This window comes from Centruroides vittatus, unplaced genomic scaffold (genome assembly GCF_030686945.1).
Source record: "Centruroides vittatus isolate TY-2023 unplaced genomic scaffold, ASM3068694v2 contig_875, whole genome shotgun sequence".
NCBI classification, from domain to species: Eukaryota; Metazoa; Arthropoda; class Arachnida; order Scorpiones; family Buthidae; genus Centruroides; species Centruroides vittatus.
In genome coordinates this window covers 3,947,832-3,972,004 of record NW_027122567.1, presented here as the reverse complement: position 1 = coordinate 3,972,004, position 24,173 = coordinate 3,947,832, and the positions used below count along the sequence as shown (strand labels likewise).

General features: G+C 29.3%; 2 protein-coding genes across 4 annotated transcripts in view; both read left to right on the top strand.

Moving 5' to 3' along the window:
- LOC136983044 (CD9 antigen-like) overlaps positions 1-24,173 on the top strand; it is a 285,455-nt gene that overhangs the window by 178,344 nt on the left and 82,938 nt on the right. The gene's annotated exons all lie outside the window — the stretch shown is intronic.
- The window catches only part of LOC136983041 (choline/ethanolaminephosphotransferase 1-like), a 34,436-nt gene that overhangs the window by 1,084 nt on the left and 9,179 nt on the right, over positions 1-24,173 (top strand). For all 3 annotated transcript variants that reach the window (XM_067279667.1, XM_067279665.1, XM_067279666.1), the window contains exons 2-4: positions 1,943-2,090; positions 19,778-19,919; positions 22,599-22,683. In XM_067279667.1, coding sequence (XP_067135768.1) covers positions 1,943-2,090; positions 19,778-19,919; positions 22,599-22,683 — 375 coding nt within the window. The remainder of the gene's footprint in view (positions 1-1,942; positions 2,091-19,777; positions 19,920-22,598; positions 22,684-24,173) is intronic.

Below are 24,173 nucleotides of genomic sequence, written 5' to 3'. Positions count from 1 at the left end.
AAAAATTAAAAACAAATGTATAACCTATGTTGAAGATTTTTTTCTAAATTATCACAATTAACCTACTTGTTTGTATTAAATCAATACAGAGTTCTGTTTAATAAATTTTTATGTGGTTAATTAAATAGTAAGATTTTTATAGCAAATATAATAATAGCAAATATACATAAATTTTCAGTGTATACAAATGTATTCATAATGCTTCATAAATTTTGTAATGACATTCTAATAATAAAATTAAATACTTGTTTTGTTATTTTGATTATCAGATAATTACAAAATAATTTTTATGTTCTAATATTAGCTTTAGCAATTTCCTTCAATTAAGTAGTTTGTGATTAGGTTTTGCTTGCTACATAGGTTTCTTTATGTAAATGTGGTTTATAGCTACATGTTATTCTTTACATAGGCCTATATATATATAATTATTTTTAAATTTATTTAAATTAGCTGTTATAAATGTCAAAATTTAGCTTTACTGCAGAAATATGAAATATCTTTTGTTCTTGTACAGATTGAATCTTTTTTTTTTTTGTTTTTATTTAAAAATCAGTCAATAAATATGTTTGAAAATAGAATAGTAAGAATTGAAAATAAACTTAGTCTGCTTTTACATCACAGATTGTTATAAAGGTAATTCTGTTTATAAATTATTCAATTTAAAAAGACCTTCAAATGTATAATACTTTCCTATATAAAAAAACATTTTTTGTCCTTGTGGTTTATTATTATTATTATTCAATATTGATTTTAATAAGTAAGAAACAAATTATATGAAATGTTGTTTATAAGGCAGATATATTTCATTATTAGGAATTGAACTTTAATTTCACGAAAAATAAATAATTATTTCTTGTTGAATAAGTGGCTCAATTCAAGCTATGAATAAGACATTTGGGATCTTATCAGAGCTGTAGAGCATATCTATAGGAGCAAAAAAGCCAAACCATATTTCTACAAGCAACTCTTCGTGAGATACAGCCCCCAAAATTGAGTTGCGTTGCTCAGCTAAGACTATCGTGTTTAACTATTTAGCCCATGCGACTCTGCCAGCTTTGAGTAGCCCACTTGACTTTGTAGAATAATTGATGTTATATAGTTTTAGGGGGTGTGGGGGCTCACCCCACTCGGGTGCTGAGATGCGAGTGATAGCAAGCACCGAAGCACACGACTACATGCAGTCAGGGCTTGCTATTGCTCATCTTGATGATGCGGAGTATGGATAATAGGCAATATATTGCTACATGTTAAAAACTGACCTTTGGAGGCAAATATCTCATGAAGGGTTGCATGTACAGGTATGGTTCTCTTGACTTTTCTGTACGAGGGGGTCGAAAACCCCTCATTTGGAGCTTGAATCTTACTAAATAAGTTTTATTCTATAGTTGTTGCAAAAATTGATTGCAGATTAATAAAGTTTTATATTTACAAATTATAGTTTCATAAGTAAGAGACTTTTTTCTATTATTGTTTAAATTTTTCTAGCATTATAGATTTGATAATTTTTAATTCATCTAACTTTTTTAGTTTTCCTAAATTTTGTTTGTTTACAATGACAATAACATTTAAATTTGTTCAAATGTTAACACTACAAAATTGCAGTAAAATATTGAAAATTTAAGTGTAATTATAAATAATAATCACTTATTAGTTTTAAAAAAAAATCTCTATTATCAGAAATAATATAAAATACATAAATTTATAAATTAAATTATGGTGATTACACACAATTTTATTGCACAAATGTTTGATATAGAAATTTTAAATTTTATAAATGTTGCAATAAAGATTAGAGTTCTTTATTATTTTTCTTCATATTTTTAATAATTTCTGCTTAAATGCTTGAAGTTATATATATATATATATATATTTTTTAAATCTTACTAACTAATGATATAAATTACATAACAAATATATTTAAAAAATTTAACTTTTAATTTAGGCTCCAAGATGGTCATTTTTCCTGTGTGCTTTGGGTTTGTTTATTTACCAAACTTTAGATGCCTGTGATGGTAAACAAGCTAGGAGAACAAAAACTAGTACACCTCTAGGCGAATTATTTGATCATGGATGTGATTCTCTTTCAACTGGTTAGTGTGAAGCATTTTAATTAAATTTCTTATTGACAATAACATTGTATTTTTTATTTTAATCAAGTATGATGAATTTAATTTCATAATGATAATACATAACAAATGTATAATAATTAAAAAAAAAAATTTCTTTGAACATGCCTAAAAGTGGATGTAGGAAGGATTCTAACTTTTATCTCATATTGGAATAAATATTAGATTGCTTAATGTATTCAATGTGTTGTAATCAGTTTTTACTCATTTTTTATGGCCTCAATTAAACAATTTCTATAGATTATTGGTCCATTTTCAGGCAAATGTTTATGGAAACATTATTAGATTCTGATTGATAGATGTCAAATTTATCAATTTTTCATTTAGTTTATTTTACTATATTTGATTATTGATAAATAAATAATAATGAATCATTCTTAACAATGTAAAATTTTATTTTATAAAATATGAGTTTACATGTTTAAAGATGAATTTACAATTTTTAACAATTACTTGTTATAGAATAATTTGAAATTTATCGTGATTAAATCTTTATATTAACAAATATATCAATTGATAAAAGAATTAAGGTCAAAAATATATTCATTTATAATTTATTGAATAATCTTTAATATTATAATTAGATAATTACAGATTAACTGTGCAATAAATACTTTTTTATGCAGAACATTATTAATTTAGATTTTAGTTGTATTATCTGTATAAAATATTTGTAAAAGAAGGAAAAAATAATTCTTTAATTGGATGAAAAATTCAAATGATTACAAGAAAATTTTCTTTTCATTCATTAGTTTGCTAAGAAAAATTAATCTTAAAAGTCTTTTGTTATCTAATTTATTTTATACATTTGATCAAATGAAAAAGTTTGTTTTATACAGTTTCTTCAGAGTTATAAATAATTTTTATTAGGAAAATAAATAGTACAAATTTTAAAATTTTTAATAATTTATACCTTTAAAATAGTATAAAATTAAACATTTTGATGTGTAAGGCAAAAATAATTTAAAATATTTATATTAATAATAAAAAATGTGGTGTATTACTTTATACTTCAATTTGTATATTGAGTACTTGATTGCACTGTTAAGAAATAATTTTAGACGTTATCAATTTCCTAAATGTCATTTACATAGTAAAATGTTACAAAACTGCTCATTACCTTATAAAATTTAATAATTTCAGTTACTATAAATGAAACAAGTGGTTACTATTCTTTATTACTTTTTTTAAAGTATGTTTTGATCAGATTTTTAAAATTATTTGCAAAAATCAGAAATATCTACAAATTTTTAAATATTTCTTAAAAAATTTATTTATTGCTTAGAACAGAGGTGTCTGAACTATGGCCTGTGGGCCAGACCCAGCCTGGCAGGTGATTTTATCTGGCCCGCCCAGGTTTTTGAAAAATACTGATTTTTTTTGCACAAACCCATTTGATTTTCAAAAATGTATATCAAAAATTGAAAAAAAATGCAAAAATCATATTTGATAAAAAAAAAAGGATTTTTAATTTTTAAAAATAATAAAAATGAAAAATATATACATAAAATTTTACTTAAATTTACAGTTATAAAAATATTGTTTTGGGCTATTGTTTGGTAACTACTGAATTGGTACGAAGGCAGACGAATAGCGAAGGTACACGTATACATAGATTCTGTGGGCTGTCTTTGTATTAGTGTGAGTAGAGAGGGAAAAAGAAAAAATCAAGAGCATTGTTGTGGCATCTCTGTAGTTGACCTCGGGATTGGCTTCTGTTGCATTCTGTTCTGTTGTGTATGACTCATTTGTAAATTGGTATGTTTAAGTTCATATTTAATGTATTACAAATTAATTATTTTGAAGTTTAATGTTATTTTTAAGGTTTAAACCTGGAAACAACAAAAAGAAAAGTTGTTGACGAGTGCTGCGTTTTTAATGAAGAATGGGGAGTAAAATACTTTTTTGTGCAATTGCAGTCAAAGTATCACAAAGCTGTATGTGTAATTTGCAATGACACTGTTGCTGTAATGAAGGAATATAATTTATGTCGACATTATGAAACAAAATATGCTTCAACTTACTCACAATTTAAGGACAAGCAGCATACTGAAAAATTTGAAACAATGCGTCGTAGTTTGTGTACTCAGTAAAATTTATTTAGAAAGGCAAACTTGGAAAATGAAGCATTGACCATAGTTAGCTTGAAAGTTGCTTATTTGTTGGCGCAAGAAGGAAAACTTTTTATGGATGGAAACATTGTTAAAGAGGGTATGATGGAAGCTGTTGGTGAGTTGTGCCCAGAAAAGTTGAAACTTTTTCCAAATGATCAGTTTTTCTTGTAATACTGTTGCTTGTTGAATTGACGATATTGGGAATAATATTCTCTGCCAGATTACTGGTAAAGCACAGTGTTTCGCTCAGTATTCTTGTGATGGATGAATCAACTGATGTTAGTGACACCTCACAACTTTTAGTTTTCTTTGTGGAGTTGATGACGAACTTAATGTCACACAAGAATTAGCCTCTGTTAACAGCATGCATAGCACTACAACAGGATAAGATATCTTCAAAGAAGTACAGAAAATATTGACAAAGTATAAATTGCACTGAAATCGACTCCAAGGTGTGACAATTGATGGAGGAAGAAACACGTCTGGTGCAAACATCGGTGTGGTTGGGCAAATTAGAAAAGCTTGTAAAGGTGCAGGAGCAACAGTACCAATTTTTCTGCACTGTATTATCCATTAACAAGCACTGTGTGTAAAACATGTCGATATGAGCTGCGTTTTGAAACTAGTTGTTTCTGTCGTAAGTTTTATTCGATCACATGCACTCAATCATCACCAATTTCGATCATTTCTTGAACAAATTGAATCCGAGTCCATTGACTTGTTATATTATACTGCACTTCGATGGCTTAGCTGTGGAAAAGTGCTCTTGCAGTTCTTTAAGCTTAGAAATGAAATTAATTTATTTCTTGTGGAGAAAAATCACCCTGAATCACTTTTATCGGATGCCGAATGGCTCTGGAAGTTGGCTTTTTTTTTTTTTGCAGTTGTGACACGTGAATAACTTGAACTTAAAGCTCCAAGATAAAAACAACTTAATTTGTGATTTATTCACGAAAATCAAAGCATTCAGGGCAAAGCTGATATTGCTCAAAAGTCAGATGAATGAATGTAATTTTACCCATTTCCCATGCAGTTTAGAATTGATTACAGAAACTGATTAACAATTTCCAACCAGATTTGCAGTAAAAGTCATTGTGGATTTAAAACAAGAATTTCAAAAGCGATTTACTGATCTTGACATGAATTCAAAGGAAATTCGGCTGTTTCAAAATCCATTTGACTGCAACGTTGCCAATGTTTCAAGTGAGTTTCAAATGGAAATTATTGATCTTAAAACTAACAATCAAATCAAAGATAAATACAAGGAAGGAAACTTGGTCGAATTTTACAAATTTTGGAGTGTAAAAGAGTTTCCAAATTTAAAGCAATTTGCTTTTAAATTTAATTCTATGTTTGGGACTGACTACCTATATGTGCGAACAAACTTTCCAGGATGAAGTATCTGAAATCAAAGTATAGGGCAAATTTATCGGATGATCATTTGCAATCATTGCTTATAATTGGTGTTTCAGATTTTAATCCCAACTTTAAAGAAATTCTTCAGCAAAAAACACGGTTCCATCATTCCAATTAAAAGTTGCATGAAATAATTTTTAATTATGTATAATTTAGCCATGTTTGTTTAGTATTGGTGTATCTGTAATTAACTGTAAAAAATAAAATTCAATTCTGTCTTAGTCATAATGAGGTTTTTTAATTCACATATTCATGTGGCACATCGCAAATGTATTTAAATCCCAATCTGGCCCTTGCAGCAAAAAGTTTGGACACTCCTGACTTAGAATATATATTCTATTTGATGGAAAGATAATTTAAAAATTGTAAAAATCACTAAAACCAAATACTAGCAGAAAAAGGGAATTAGAGCTAATGTTTTTGCCCTGTTGAATGAGCATCATTAGGCTAAATAATCCCATAGCTGTTGAAACGACATGGGATTGCTGTACATGTGTGAAGAGAGGAGGTGACATAAGAAAGAGGGAGGGGGAGAGGAATAGTGAGTTTATATTTTGTAGAACAGGTTCCACATTGGGGGAGAAATCTGTCACGAAAGTTTGGCGATACTTTTGCAGACAGCCTTATTCCCCCTTTTTTTCTGGTATTTGGTTTTTTTGGTTTTTATCAAGTTAACACAGTTATGAGTGGTTGTATTTTAAAAATTGTAATATTTTCTCAAGATAGGTTGTTTAACCTTGAAAACTTTAAACAAAAATGAAAATTTATATTTTTAATTCTAGTCTTTTTTTATAGCAATATTGTTTAAATCTTCACTCTCTTAACTCATTATTAATAGTGATGCTTTATAAAAAATTATATATTATTTTATCTTTTTTTTATTTCTTCTGGTGTTCTAATATTTTGTTTTTATTTAATTATTTATTAATTATTCATTTTATTCTGTTCAAATTCTAAATTATTTTTCTTCTAACATCTCAAGTTCTTTTTCATAACAACATTTTAAACTTGTTTGAGCAGTATTGTGATAGTAATCAAAGTTTGCTCAGTGTGATTACTATCACAGTTTCATTAATTACAAAATATATTTGTCTAAAAGAAAAAGTTTGTAACTTTCAATGATAGTTTATTCATAAAATTTGTCATTTTACAAAAATTTATCATTCATACTTTAATGTAGGAACAGCATTATATTGGCAGATGTTTTAGATTTTAAAACATCTGTTAGTGAAACAGCTTCATTCTTTCTAGATATTTTGGTCAGAAAATTACATGATTCATTTGCAATTTAATTACTTATGTTAGAAGTTTTAACTGGACTTAAAAATATTGGACAATTCATGACTGTCAAATTAACATTTACACTTTATATAAGTTAAAAGCTGACTGTGATAAAATGATTTCAAACATAAATTTTGTGTTTGGGCTAAGAAAAATTAATTGCTGGATTTAAATGCTAAAGAATCTTATTTTTTCTATTTGAAAATCTGTTTGAATAGTTCTTTTGGAGGAAGTTTGATCAAATTAAAATTGTGTTAAATAGTCTACAGTGTATGTTTGACTCTAATTAAAGTAGATAGTTAAAAGAATTTCTCGAAATTACTAATATTTTGTACATTAAATGCATATATTACACAAATAAATAAAATATTTCTAAATGTATAAGTTGTCTTTAGATTTGTACACCACATAGTTTAGAAAATGATGACCTTTAAATAAATTAAAATGATTTACTACTTGAAAATAGTGTTGGTGACAAAACAGGTTTTTGGTAAAACTGATTAATTGGTTTTTGATAAACTGTGGTTTTAGCAAAAAACCAAAAACTGCTCTTTAAAACCTGTTTTGACACAGGCGATGAAATCAGTATCATTATTATGGTATCATTCTGTTCACTTGCCTTATTTGACTTTTAGTTGTCAGTATAATTAGTATGCTTGGATTTAAGATTATTCCACATAACTGCTGATATAGCATACTACCAGAAAATTTCAGTGTAACATTACAATTTGTAGATGTCACCAATTTACCATCCTTGACTTTTTAAAATAATACTATGCCTTATTCATGTTTAAATTTTAAAATTAAAATTGATATAAGAACTAGTATGAATTAGTTTTAAAACCAAGTTCTCAAATGCTATTTGTTAAATACTTAGACTTAAGCATTTCCCAGCATCAAAGAAACATTGACCTCTGTTTTTTTTTTTTTTTAGAATAATATGTGATACAGGCTTATCTGTGAATCTTGTATATTTACTGTAATACTTTATTAATATTAATAAAATGCAATAATAAAACACTAATTCTATTGAATTAAACCAGTTTGACATCTGATATTTAGAAAGAGAATTTCCAGTTTTTACCAGCACTTCCAAAATAAAATATATGAAGCATTGTTGTTAAGCAGTCTGACATCTGCAGCATCTCTTTGTGGAATTTGATATGAAGGGAATGATACAACTTTGTCATTGCTAACACAATGACAAAGTTGCATCATACAGCATTTACAGTAGTCCCAGTTGGAAGAAAGGCCATCAGGAGAATGCTGTGCACGTCCAGAACACTGTCAATAGAACCTTATTTGTAGGCTTAGTGACCAAACTTCTTTGGTGGTGGGGATGAAGAGTGTTTTCACATCCTAAGACAATGATTTTCAACCAGGGTACCGCAGCCACTAGAGTGCTGAAGTGATATTTCAGGGGTTCTATGAAATATAGTGATGAGTAGCAGTGTAATGCTTTTTACATATATTATTAAAAGTTATTGTATAATGATATATAATTAAAATTATAAATTATTTAATATCTTTGTAATCATTTTATTGCAAATACTATATAGAATTTAAACTAATTTTACATGTACTGAATTTATAACATGTATTAGTCATTAAAATAAAGAAGTAGGGATGCCACAAGGAAAAATTATCAAGTTGGTAGTGTTGCTGTTAGAAAAATGCTGAAAAACACTGCCCGAAGACATGTAACTTCTTTGTGCATATTTCATATTTTGCAAAAAATCCTGGTTATTACTGTTTGATCTCTTCTCATACACAAAAATTTATATATAATACAATAGGACAATATGATTATTATTATTTTTTAATTTATAAAGTTTTTAAATGGGCTTTACTAATTGTACTTTATCAATAAATTCTAGTGATTCATCCCTGTAATTATATTATTCCAATTGTTTTTCCTTGCATAGCAATTAATATGCAATGATTATACAGTAATATAAACATCACCCCACTCAATAATTTCAATATCTTGAATTCTGAAAAGAAAGAAAAACAAATAATGTTGTTTGTTGTTCATTTTATTGTTTGTGTAGATTTTTGTTGTCAACATTCAGTTGGCCAAATAATAATTATAGATTATTTTTAATATGTAAACGGGAAAATATTTTCATTTCTAAGCAAAATTTTTGGGCTACAATGGGCAAAATTGTAACTTATAAATTCCCACTATCATTCGTCTGTCTGTCCTTCCTTAATCTTGAGAACAGAGTATGATGAAAGGCTGATCAGATATGGAAAGCTTAAGGGCAGGAGGCCCAGATTAACCAAATACGAACTTCCAGTACAAACTGGAAGTTATTTCAATTAAAAAATTTTACCCTGAACAGAATTAGATAGATAACTGACACAACTCTATTGCTAACAGGAAAAGTATGATGTAAAGGGGCAAGACACTACTAAAAAAAATTGAGAATGTTGTGGTGAAAAATTGCAGCCCAGCATTTTGACAATGTCAAAATAAATAATTGCTTGTTCAGTTTATATTATTTAATTACAGTAGACTCAATTGCAATTGTGGTAAATGCCATTAGTTGGTTAAAGTTATCAAAATTAATAGGTTCTAAAACATACAATTATTACAAATACAGTTTTTATAATACAGGTCTGGCATACTGACGCAAGATATTCTTGGGTGTATTATTGATTGCACAACAAATTTTTGCCTTAATAGTTACAATATTTTTGGATGATTTCATATACCACATTCTTTGTCCACAAAATGTTAAAACTCTTAAGGCAAAAATTTGTTATGTAACAATAGAACAACCTGAGAATATGCTGTGCTTCGCTATATATGACATACTTGAAGATGTGAAAGGTGTTTGTGCATGAATGAGGGTCACTAACATGATGTCATTTTCAATATGTAAATGTAAATTATGTTGTTTAAAATCTTGTACAAGAAAACATCTTAAAATATTCAAAAGTTAATAATCATCTATTCAAATTGTCCATTTTTCTGCTGGACCTCAAACTGTACAGTATAAAAACTTTCCTTTTTAGCCTTTTTATAGGCTTTTCAATATTTTCTTTTTGTATTGTCTTAACCAGTGCCTTAAATTAATTGTCTTACTTGTTATTTGCTTGAAATACAATAGTTTAAATTGCTGGCATTACAGTAGCTGTTGTTAAACCTAGTAGTAGATAAACAATACTGGATAAATTATGTATTAATTAATAATTGAGTTAAGTGAATGATGCTAATTTCTTTACACTTAAATGTCATTGGATTTAAATAACTCCTCTGAACTACTTGACTGATCTTGAACAAATTTGGCATCACCATTAAGTCCAAATCATTGAATATTTAAACTATTTGGAATCATCAGATCTTGTCCTTGAGAACTATAATAGGAAAACATTTAATGTGATAATTGGATCTAAACTTTAGCTCAACAGCTCTATATTCATTTGTATATTTGTAAACATCACTAGCTGACAACATGTAAGTTCGCCGAAATGGGGGGAGTTTTTATTCCCAACCGTCGGGATGGCTAAGGGCTATTCGCATGTGGGTGGCGGTTTTGAGGAGGCAGAAAAACAAGCGTTTCACATAGAAACCGTTTATTTTAGTCGAAAATGCTTACATAAATTTAGCAATGGTCCTTGAGTTCAGAGCTTTAGGTTGTTTTCGGTTTCGGTCTGGTCCTACGCTGGAGGGGCCCCGTAGCAACGTCGAGTTAAAAGTTCGAAGTTCTGAAGAGACGGTGCACAAAAGATGAACGGAAACACCACTATTGGAGGTAAAGAACACAACAGGTAGTCTAGAGGAAGCTCTTCTGTCCTTGACATCGGAGGCTTTATAATTTTCTCGGGATCGAATCATTGCTAATTGGTTAACTCTTCTCCTCCTCGCTTCCCAATTGGTTTCCCACTTGTCTCCAGGTGTAAATGGAGCTTCGTTAGGTCGCAGGAAAGGTCGACAAGAGAAGGTTTATCCGACACCGTCTTTTAGACTATGATCGCGTTTAATTGTTGACTACGACACCAACGCTCATTTTGATATTTTTTTTTTTTCTTTCTAGTTTCGTTTTGCTTTCTAAACTGCGTCTTAATTTTTAATATTTTTCTTTCTAAATTTTCTTTACCTAAAATTTTGTTTTTCCCGTTACTCTTTATGAGCGTCGACATCAAAGTCCGGTGTCGCCGACTCGACACTTATAAAAGTTATCATCTTCGCGGTTTGACTTAACAAACTTGTACATATCCCCTTTGGGGGCTATTTCCGGGCCTCACAAACACAAGTAAGTTCAAAAGCTATTACATTATAAACTGAGTTAAGTTGTTCTGAAGTAAAGTTTGAAAGGAATTGAGTTTTCAAAATCAGTCACTGAATAAGATATCATTGCTTCTGTTTTGAAACACACTAAACTCTAGATTTAAACATAAATCTCACTTGGCCCAATTTGTAGATGTTGAAAACAATGAATATAATTCTAATAATTATAAATCTTAATCTGCAGCAACTTTTTGCTTCTTAATAATATAATTCTTACAATCTCAATCATGTTTGAGTTTATTTATTTAAAATCTTTAAACAAAGTAGGGATTCAATTTTAAACAAACAAGTTTTTTATAATTAAAATTACCCATATAATCCATATTCAATTAATTTGGTAGAAATTTCTACAACCAGATTACTTGAAAATGGATTATATGGGTAATTTTAGTTAGAAAAAGCTTGTTTGTTTAAAATGGAATCCCCACTTTGTTAAAAGATTTTAAATGAATAAACTCAAACATGATCGAGATTGTAATAATAATAATAATTAGTAGTCTTTTAAGTTATACATTTTCCCATGGTCACCACCTGGTCGTGGTGGGAGAGCCCAGTAATTTTACTGATCCATAGGGCAATGCAGGCTGGAGCATAAGCTCCTGGTAGGGACACCCATGCCAGTAAGGTCTATGGGGAGAAATGAAGCTAAGAGTGACCACACCCACATTCTGTGGAGATATTCATCATGGTAATAACTAGATCAAAGTGTGATACCGGCTCGGACGTCGCCCGGGTTAACAAGGTCCGCGTTCGTGGGTTAGGCAGAGGCTCACGTTCGAAAAATAGGTCACAGTCTCCCTTGGTTACCGGTGGCGAAAGCAGCACCGGCCCAAGCATGGCTACTGCAATGCCCTCAACAGATGTGAGGAACCAACCCAGCCTTGGTGTTTCTGTGGCAATGCATCCACAGACCACAAAGGCTGGAAAACCACGCCAACGGATGAAATGGACAGTAGAAATGAACGAGTTTATCATCCGTACTTATTACACCATCACAAAACTCGAAACAAACATGACAGCATACAGACAACAACTACACCATAGATTCACACAACAGTATCCTCATCTCACTGTCACCGAACAAAGGGTTGTTGATCAAAAAAGAACAATTATACACAACAACCTTATTCCACAAACAACACTTGAACTTATCAAACAACAGGTTGCTGATCAAATACATCAACAGACAGAAACATCTAACATTAATGAAGATCATGTAACCTGTCAGGATAATCCAGCAACAAGCATTGATAATAACAAACATACAACAATTACCACTAATGATACTACAGACACTTCCTCATCCATCACTGATAACATAGACTTGGATTTAGTTAATACGCTCTCACTTATATTTCAGGAAACACTCACTAAATATACAGGTACAGATCCCACACAACGACCACGAATACCAAAAATCAACACGTCAAAGGAAGTAGGAAAAACACTAAATTACGTAAACACTCACTTACTACCACACTACATTCATTCAGTTTCTACACTCGCAGACATTCATACATTAGTTTATGCTGGAGCAGTCACAGTAGTGACACACCATGGACTGAAAGTACAATCACAGACAAATACACAGAAAACACAATTCTATCACAAGCCTGCCTGGCAGAGAAGAATAGAAACACAAATAAATGACATTAGACAGCAATTAGGCAGGCTAACACAATACACTAAAAACAACATAACACCCAAATTAAGGAAACAGCTCAAAAACATTTTCAAGAAAATAAAAACACACACAAAACACGAACATCACAACACACGCATTACAGAATACATTGATACACTAAAACAAAAACTTGCTGCCAAAGCATATAGACTCAAACGATACAAAACATGTACACTACGAAAACAACAAAATAAATTATTTACAAACAATGAAAAACTCTTTTACAGACAAATTAATAACAAAGCAAACACTGATACACAGCACAGTGGCAGACCAACAGAAGAAGAACTCACAACATATTGGTCTTCTCTTTGGTCCAGTGCTGTCACGCACAATGCTGATGCAGGCTGGATCGAGGAGGAGAACAGAAACTTGCACAACATACCAACTATGCCCTGTGTTGAAATAAACATACATGATTTCCAATACACTGTTAACAGAACACACAACTGGAAGACACCTGGTGTAGACAACATTCACAATTTCTGGTACAAAAAGTTTACATCACTGCACCAGAAACTAGCTAAACATCTAACACACATCATCATCAATCCACAAGACATGCCAAATTTTCTTACTCAGGGCATCACCTACATGAAACCTAAAAACAACAATACCACAGACCCCACACAATACAGACCAATTACATGTCTTCCAACACTCTACAAATTATTGACATCCTGTATTGCAAACAAAATATACAAACATGTTGAAGAACACGACATTCTAACAGAACAACAAAAAGGTTGTCGTAGAAACCACAGGGGATGCAAAGAACAGTTACTCATAGATTCAGTCATTCTACGGCAAGCACACAGACAACACAGAAACATACACATGGCATATATAGACTACAGAAAAGCATTCGACAGTGTTCCACACAGTTGGCTGCTACATATTCTACACATGTACAAAATACATCCATCACTCATTGCATTCTTTCAAAACACTATGCAGCACTGGAGAACAACACTACATCTCAGGGTTAGTAACACTTCCATACAAACAAACCAAATTTTTATTAGGCGAGGAATTTTTCAAGGAGATTCCTTGAGTCCTCTCTGGTTCTGCTTAGCCCTGAACCCATTATCCAACATGTTAAACAACACGCAATATGGTTACAATATCAGACACGAAAAAACAACACAGTTTACACTGTCACATCTCATGTACATGGATGACATAAAACTTTATGCATCCACGCAAAAACAACTTCATCAACTCCTACAAATCACACATTCATACACCAAGGACATACAAATGGAATTTGGCCTAGATAAATGCAAAACACTTCACATAGAAAAAGGAATCCTGAAGAAAGAAGATTTTGCACTTGGAAATGGAGACGTTATTGAATCCATGAAAGAGGGCGAGTTCTACAAGTATTTAGGATTCCAACAGGCCAAACTAACAGAACATACACAAATAAAGCAAAGATTAATTAAAGAATACCAAAGTAGGTTAAATGCTATTCTCAGAACACAATTAAATGCAAAACACACAGTTAAAGCAATAAACACATATGTCATCCCAGTACTCACATATTCTTTTGGAGTTATACATTGGACTCACACTGATCTTGAGCAACTCCAAAGGAAAACAAGAACAACACTTACTAAGCATAAACAACATCATCCTAAATCCGCCACAGAAAGATTAACCCTTCCACGTAAAGATGGCGGACGTGGCCTGATTGACATAGTTAACCTTCACTACAAACAAATACAGTCACTGCGAGAGTTTTTCTACAAAAAACAAGAAACATCACAATTACATAAAGCAGTAACTCTAGCAGACTCGAATAACACACCATTAAACTTACACTCACATCATATGGACACAACACAACATATAAAAAGCATAGACACCATTAAGCAATCGTGGGCTCAAAAGGCACTCCATGGCAGGCATCCTTACGATCTGGCCCAGGATTTTGTTGACAAAACTGCGTCAAACAGCTGGTTAGCTCGGGGATGCCTCTTTGGGGAGACGGAAGGATTCATGATTGCCATACAGGATCAGGTCATAAATACTAAAAACTACAGAAAACACATACTCAAAGATGCAACACTCACAAATGACACATGCAGAAAATGTCACATCATGCCAGAAACTATACAACACATCACCTCTGGTTGCAAGCTCTTGGCACAAACAGATTATTTACACAGACATAATCAAGTAGCAAATATAATACACCAAGAGCTGGCAAGGAAACACAAATTAGTAGACATCCACGAACCATATTACAAATACATTCCACAGACAGTATTGGAAAACAACACGCACAAAATGTACTACGACAGAGCCATAATCACAGATAAAACAATTTACCACAACAGACCAGACATCACACTCATTGACAAACACAATAAAATCACATACATTATAGACATATCCATTCCAAACACTCACAATATACAAAACGCATGCACTGAAAAAATTAGCAAGTACACAGAACTCGCCCAGGAAATAAGGCATCTGTGGAGGATGGATGGGGTGCTTATTGTACCTGTAGTTCTCTCCTCTACAGGTGTCATACCACACACACTACACAAAAGCCTGGGCACATTAGAATTGAATAGAAACACATACATCACTCTACAGAAGGCCACTATATTGAATACATGTCATATTGTGAGAAAATTCCTGAATACAGACACACACACTGACACACTTCTTTAATTTCTGTTTTGGTTACTATGCCTTGACTTTGGTCCGGCATAGTACTTAGCCACCGGTGTTAACCGAGTATATCTAACTCAAACATGATCGAGATTGTAATAATAATAATAATTAGTAGTCTTTTAAGTTATACATTTTAAAATTATTTTAGTATGTCTTTAATGTCAGAGTCAATAAAATCAGAATTTTCTTTTAATTTACTTACATTGCTTAATGTTATTAGTCAGTTATCAGTTTAGGCACATTCCAAAGTGATTATAAACAGTGTGTACTGTATTTTGAAAGAATTTCATAACAGTTAAGTTACAAGTGTGATATTGAGATCAGATAAGGTATTTAGGATTGGAATTCAACTGTAAATATTTGTATATGATGAACTACTTTGTTCAGAAGATTAATGTTCCATTTTTAGAAAAGCCAAATCATTTATAATCATTAGAACAATAAGCTTTAATTTTGTAAGAGATATTTCGAATTGATAAAAATACAGTATAATCTCAATAATCCAACATATATGCCTGGAACCAGAACCAGAACAGTATCAGAATGAGGATATTGCTGGATTATTGGAAGTAAGGCAAATTCCAATGGTTTAATTATTCAGAAAAATTTTGTTATTTGCATGATATTAATAATGATATTAATACATTGTATTAATCAAAACCTACATAGAATAGCAAGGAAATATGGAGACCAATCATATATGTTGTTGTATTTTAGAGTTTTCAAATTAATTGTCAATCCTTTTTAAAATAATTTTCAATTGTCTCCTGACATTTTGTCATTCAAGTGCATTGCTATCACCAGTAATCTGTGTTTATAAGTAGGATTCCCATTAAATTTAGTAGAAAATGCAACTATGGGAAATTTAGTGGAAGATATGGTATTTTTTGATGAGAATTTCAGGACTGATATTTATAAAGTATTTTGTTACTATATCCTTATGTTTTGAGATGACTTTGATTTAGGTATTTTTAGATTTAGACCTTTTCTGAGCAGCCTAAGAATCTTTAATATTGTATCTGAGCTTGAGTGTTCAAACTCAATATCATGCCATGTTTAGTGGGAAGGTATTTGAATTTAGTAGGAATTAGATTTTGAACTACAAGTGGGAAGCTGATAATATTCAAGAGTCAAGTAGTGTCAGATTATTGGATATGCTGAACTAGCAAATATCTGGATTACCAAGATTTTATTTTATTTATAATTTTATAACAACTTAAAAATAGATTCTTTCTAAAAATGCCTAATAACTGTATTCTTTGTTTTACTCTTCTTATTCTTTAATTAAAATATCTTACTTATATATATAGTTATTTATTTATTTTATTATATATAAATTATATTTTATATATATATATAAGATAAAATTATATTTTTGAAGAAATGTGTTGCAATTTTAAATTCAATATAATGTATTCCATCTTTCTAAATAAATGACTTAATATCAGTAGCTGTTTGCATAATTATTGCAGTGCTAAAATTGAAAAAAAAAAAAAAAAATGCTACGACTGTTAGTAATTCGATCTCATATAAAAAAAATTTGATTAATTTTGAATGTCATAAAAATGATTCAATGTGTTGTGTTCCAGTTATTATTATGAAATAACAAGATGCTGCTTTCACTATCGTGAATCTGCTGCTAGGAACTAATCATACGAGAGAAATGGTTAATCACTGTTTTAAAAGTTTTATTGTTGACATTCAGTCAAAGATACATTTTGGGCACAAGTCTCCTCATCAGTTTAACATATGCTCAATTTCTTTCAAGATATCAACTCCAGGTGATATTTTTGAAGTATAAAGTTTCACTGAATATCTGTATGATGATGTTTAAAAGAAAGAAGTATAGTTAGTTGTATTACAGATGATATCTTTTATATTCAATAAACATTAAATATTGAAATAATGATTTTGGTCCTTGTATTGGCCTGTGTAGACATTGCAATAACACTATAATCATAGAGTATAATTTCTCTTATATTCCTTGAATGATTAGTTCCTAGCAATGGATTCACAATTGTGAAAGAAACATCTTGTTATTTATTTAGTGATAAAAATTATTTGACTATTCATTTTTCATTTATAAAGTTAAAAAAGTCGTGTTCTTTAATACTTTTGTAAATTATTGTAGATATTGTACAGTACGTACATGCTAATATTATATATAATCTTTTAGGGAAATGAACATAAATTTATTTACATGTAGTCAAAATACTAAAATTTTGTAGGATACTGCCTTTCTTTGCATGTAATATTTAATTTTAAAATTCAATATAATTCTAAAATGCATACACTTTCCTGTTTTTAAAATATAATTGTTTTGAAAACTGAAAAATTTCTGTAGGTGTGTAATTTAAAAATTGCACAATTTTGGCAGTCATATCTGTTTTTTTTTTAATAATAAATTTGAGAGTGTGCTAGAATAGATTATTGCTTTAATCCTGTAGATTTAAATTTGTATTGTCATAGTTCATAACTAGACAAATTAAATAGAGCAGCTTCATGAAGAATAAAGAATTTTAGTTGGCAGATTTTACAAACAACATGAGGAAAGAGGAAGAAGCTTCACAGTTAAGCATTTTGTGGATATAAGGATGATAAGAAGGACAGTTTAAGGCATCATAGAAAGGTTGAAAAGTGATAACACTTGATAGATGACTAAGGAGTAGGCAGAAGAGAATTAAAGTGACAAAACAAAGGAGAGTAATTGGAAAGACAGATGGTTGGATAAGTTGATTAATCAATAAGAAAATTTGGAAGAAAGTTAAAAGTATTTAATCAGTATGTTAAAAATATACTAGTTAAGCAAAATGTTGTCCTTCAGAAGCAAAAGTCAGCTCCAAAATATAAAATAACTCAAATTGTAAAGGATTCTGCTGCAAAGTGCAAGGGCAATTTTAAAGTTTCAAATGGGATTGAATGTTATGAATGATGAGTCACATTTTAACTTTGATTGAAGTAACTGCACTAGAACAACAACACACGATTGTAAAGATGGGGTTGAGATTGATTTACAGGTAAAATTTAAATTTACAGCTGCAAAATTTCTTCAAAGTGTTGGTTTAGGTAGCAATCAGTCCAAAAAGAACTTAAGCATTTGTAGCACCTCACCTCTACATCAATAAAGAAATATACATAATAGTGTATTAAGAAGCTTGATCCCATTCAAGAAACCCCACTCAGCCTGTGTGTTTTCTGGCCAGATCTCATAGCTGCACATTATGCAACAGATATAGTTTCTGTGCTAGAAGAATATGGAGTCCATTATGTCAGCAAAGAGAACAATGTTGCAAATGTTCTTTGACTGTGTCCAATTGAACAGTTCTGGTATCAGCTGAAATAGAAGGCACATAAAAATAGGTGGTCTGTCAAAAATGAAGCAGAACTGAAACAGTGCATCACTCTATTTGACCAAACTGTCAATTTAATTCATCATTTTCTAACTCTGATGATTGACATCAAGACCAAAATTAGAAAAGCTGCTGACTGCAAGACCAGATTCCATAATTTAGAGACAGAAGAATCAAATTTTCTCAATTTTGTGTTCCTGGATAATCATATTGTAAAAATAAAGAAATTTGATTTTCATGTAGATTTTTGTTTGCATACTCTTAAAGATATAGTGCTAGATCATTCTCAAATGTATAGATGATATTAAAATATCAAAATACAGATAGTAATTTCCAAGAAGACGTAACAAATGATCAGTTGAATTTTATGTTCAAATAACTTTGAAAAAATGCACTTAATATAGCTATTGTTTATCAGTGAAGTCCACTGACATGCTGACCACAATTTTTGTTCATATATATTGTTTAAAGTTCCAAACTTAATAGTTTGGAACTTTATAGATTAGTAATTTGAAATATTTCCTGTTCTCAGAATTTACTTATATATATAAATAAAACTGTAAATATTAAATATTTGTATTTTGAAATAAAATTTGTTTTTTCCTTTTTTAATAATTGGTAAATATTATAATATATAAATGAAATATACAGAAATTATTTAAATATAAAACAAATTTTGATTTATTAGCTTAATCTTTAATAATTTTTACAGAGAATTCTTTAAAATTTATTTCTAAATCTATTAGTTTTTATTAGCTCATTTCATTAAATTTTAAATATGAAACTGTGATTTAATTTTTTATACTTTATTTTTACTTTAGTATTTGTTTCACTTGGAGTATGTATTGCTGTTCAACTTGGTACGTATCCAGCCTGGATGTTCTTTCAGTGTTTCACAGCAATAACATTATTCTATTGTGCCCATTGGCAGACTTACGTTTCAGGAATATTAAGATTTGGAAAGTAAGCATTATACTTTCATATTAATTTCAAAATTTAATATATTATTTTTTAAAAACATTGCAAAATAAAAAGTATATATTTAGTCATTTTATATATTAAATACTGTGCATATAATACATATATTCTAAATACACCTATCCCTCGTTTTACACGGTACTTCTTTTACACGTTTTTGCTTTTACACGGTTTAAAAAATAAATGTAGAAAATAAACTGGCTATGATCAAAAGGAACAATTTTTAACTCTAATCTACATCTATATTCCAATCCACCTTAATTATATGTTATAGTTGATATTTAGGATACTAGGTGACAGTTTTATTTCAATCTGTCAAATAGTAAACCGATATAGGGTACTCCCCCATACGCATGAAGTTGCATTCATTGCACATAGTTTTAAACCAGAAAATTTTAATTTTTCATATTCATAAGTAACAAACGATTACATTATTTTTAATTACATTTTTTACATTACATTACATTACATTACACAATTACATTACATTTTTATGAATCTTTCAGATTTTATTTTTTGTTCCTTTGTACTTTGTATTTAATTAATAAAAGAATAATATTTTTTTTTTGCCTTTCAATATTTTTGTTTGATTTATGTACCTTTAAAAAATTGAAAAAAATTCATAATTAATAAACAACGAAATTATGCGTTTTTTGCATACTTTTCGATTTACACGGTTTTACATTCAAAAAGATACAAATTCGATTTACACGTTTTTCTCAGGAACCTATCTTTCGTGTAAATCGAGGGATAGGTGTATTATAAATGTTTTTATTTAAACCAGGCATTTCCAACATAACTGCTAATGGTCCTAGTAATTTTTTGATCTGGGGATTAATAAACAACACTAGTTTTTAGGGAGTCAGTAGACAGATTTATTATTATATTTTAAAATATCAATTATTAACTTTATTATATATCTTTTAAATTTTATTAAAATACACCACAAAACTCAATTTTTAATATTCTGTATCAGTATAGAAAGGGGTGATACCCTTTCAGTTTGGAATTAGATTTAGTGTTGGAAAGGAGTAGACAAGCAAAAAAATTTGAGAATCCTTGATTTAAACTATTGTAAAATAATTCATTTGAAACAATTTTACTGCTTCAAAAGTTACTTATTAAAACTTTCATTATATCATTTTATACTAAGTTGCTTTCTTTGCATCAGATCAATATTTTAACTTATTCTGATAACTAAACTTTGTTCAGAAATTGTAAATAACAGAATAGAATTTATAAAAATAGAAACTCTTATTTAAGATTCTGTAAATCTACTTGTAAATAGCAAACATCTAAAAAAAGAACAGTATTTATTTTCAACCAATTGTAAATATGATTGCAATAGAAAAACAAGTTGTTGAACTTTCTTAGAAAGTTACTTTTTCTTCATATATTTTCTAACAAAATATCATTAATATTATATAATGATATTAAGTTTTTTGCAAACATTTTTAAAATCAAGAGTAGCAACCATTATCGATTTGTTAATAATACTTTTAAGATTAATTTTGCAATTAATGTAATTTGAGCCCAGCTTTTACCTACTAATGATATTTCAGTGGAAATGTCTGAAATATAATAACTTTCATATATGTAAAAGAAGTTCAAAGTTTTTCCTTGATTTATTTTTCTTGAGTTTCATTTTACAAAATTGGGATAAATTTATATTTTGTTGAATGTGTAAAATATAAATCCAGAAAGAATATTAAAGTAATTTTATAGCAAAAACATTCTGATAATCTACTTCGAAATCGAATAAAAAAAGTAAGATGTATTCATATCAGAGTACAACCACACCTTCTTTAGTTCTGCAAAAAAATTAGGTTTAGTACGTTACAGATATTTTCAGCCATTTTTAGGTATTCATCATTAAAATAAAAATGAATAGTAGTTTTAGATGAAATTGCTGTTCATTTTTACTTTAAAAATCATGAAAAATTATGTTTAATTTCAAAAAAGTATGACAAAGAGTATGACAAAAACAAAAATATTTTTTGTATAACAAAACATGACAAAAAGATTTTTATTTTTGTATTTCTTTTTCTACTATAATGTGGTACAAGTATAAATTTTTTTTCCTACTTTTTACTTTGTCTTCAATGAAAATTAATACATAGGATTTTGCATCTGATATTTCATCTTTAGTAATCACTTTCATTTTAATTTATTTAAAACTTTGTCAAACATTTAAATGTATTAAAATAGATGCTAATATTTTTAAACATTAATGACAAATAAATAAATATTTAATAAATTGCTATAGACATGTAAAATACTGCAGTATGTTCCATCATACTTTATTATATTATGTAAACGGTTTACAGGATATTGTTAATTTACTGCAAAAATATTTATTTGTTAATATTTTCTGAATGTATTAAGCAATAAATAAATAAATAAAATTATTTAAGTATTCCCAAAAATAATAGAGATTATGGAAAAGGAAAATTTTTATTTAAAAACAAATATATATAATATGAATCATAATTTAAACTAGAAATAATAATTTTGTATTTCATTAATGTAGATATTTCTTAAATTTAAAACAGTAGAAAGGTTGTCAGAAATTAAACTACTATATTAATGGAAACTTAATTGAAAATTTCAATATTAAATATATACAGTGGCTTTTAAATAATCTTAAAATAAATTTATTTTTAGATTTGATGTAACAGAAGCACAATTCAGTATAATGGTGGTACATATAATATCTGCCATTTTTGGTCCTACAATATGGTCTTTAAAGGTATGTTACTTTATCATTAATATGTTTTAATGTTACATAGTGAAGTCATAAATTAATAAAATATGTATTTTAAATTTTTATTACAGAATGTAGAATTTTATTTACTTTAAAACTGAATACATGTTTGTTTTTCTAATTAACAATGAGTAATTGAATTAAAGCAGGGATTCTCAAACTATTAGAAGCAATGGAATATTTTTGTTTTACAATGTATGTGATGGTACCATATTTGAACTTGATTATTTTGTTTGTATAGGTAAATTCTATTAATACAATAATGCAGCATAAAGAAAAGAACAATAGGTAGGAAAATAACAATAGAGAGATAATATCACTAAAATAAAGATGGACATAATGAGTGCTTGCACATTGTTAGCAATACTAATTTTTTTTTCAATATTCAGAAACATGTTTATTTTTAAAAGTTTTCTTCTTTCTTAAGATAATCATAAAAAGACACTTTATGCCAACAATCATATAAAATAATTAAATAATTATTCATAAATTAATTAATTAATTATTTTATATATGATTGTTGGTGTAAAGTGTCTTTTTATGATTATCTTAAGAAGTGTAACGGCATTATAATCATGATTTATTAGCATAATTAAGACGTACTCGCAGTACTTTTGACAGCTTACAGCCACCATCCTCAGGCTGAAAAGAAATCAAATACAATTAATTTTCAAACATTCGGTTATTGAACAGACTGTTTTAAGTTATCCAAGGCATGTGAATGGAATAAGGAACAAAATGAAATTAAATTAAAATATTTTCGAAAAATTATAGAAGTGCTTAGTAATTGACATCATACTTTCCAAAAACTCTTAAAAAGCAATTAAAAAACAAGTTAATGTCGAGCATGTTCAAAAACTTGTTATCACTGTGTGACAGTTTGCCTTTCCATTGTTTTTTGTGTGATGTTATCAAACTGTATTGACATAAGTACGTATTTTATGCAATAACTTGTGCATATTTCTTCATGCCTATGGCTATTCCTTTCAAACGTCACACAAAATGGTGTGCATCGCTTTCAGACACTTTTGGGTATACAGGCAACAATTTCTTATTCGTGTGAACCACATGCCGTTTCGTACTAATTAATTGATGCTCTAAAACTTTCTAATTGGGAAGTTCGCTCTATCTGTTTTTGTTTTGCACTGCCTATCTTCCAAATTTCGCCACTAGGGGCACTGCTGTCGTTTGCATTAGGTCAGGCATAGTCGCTTTACTATACCGTTACCTCACTTGCATAGCTGTAGCTCTCTCCGTTTGCAAGAATTTTCTGGTTAAAAGGGACTTTCCTATGCACCCTGTATAGAGGTTCTCCCGTATAAATAACTTCCTTTGATCATTGCACTGCTTAAGTAATTTGGTGTGTGGTCAAAATGGTAGATGGCTATACACCAAATTACTTAGTCATGTTTTTCCCATTTGTGGTTGTTAAAGGATCTGTCTAATGTCGATTACTTTTCTCTCTTCTTTGGGAT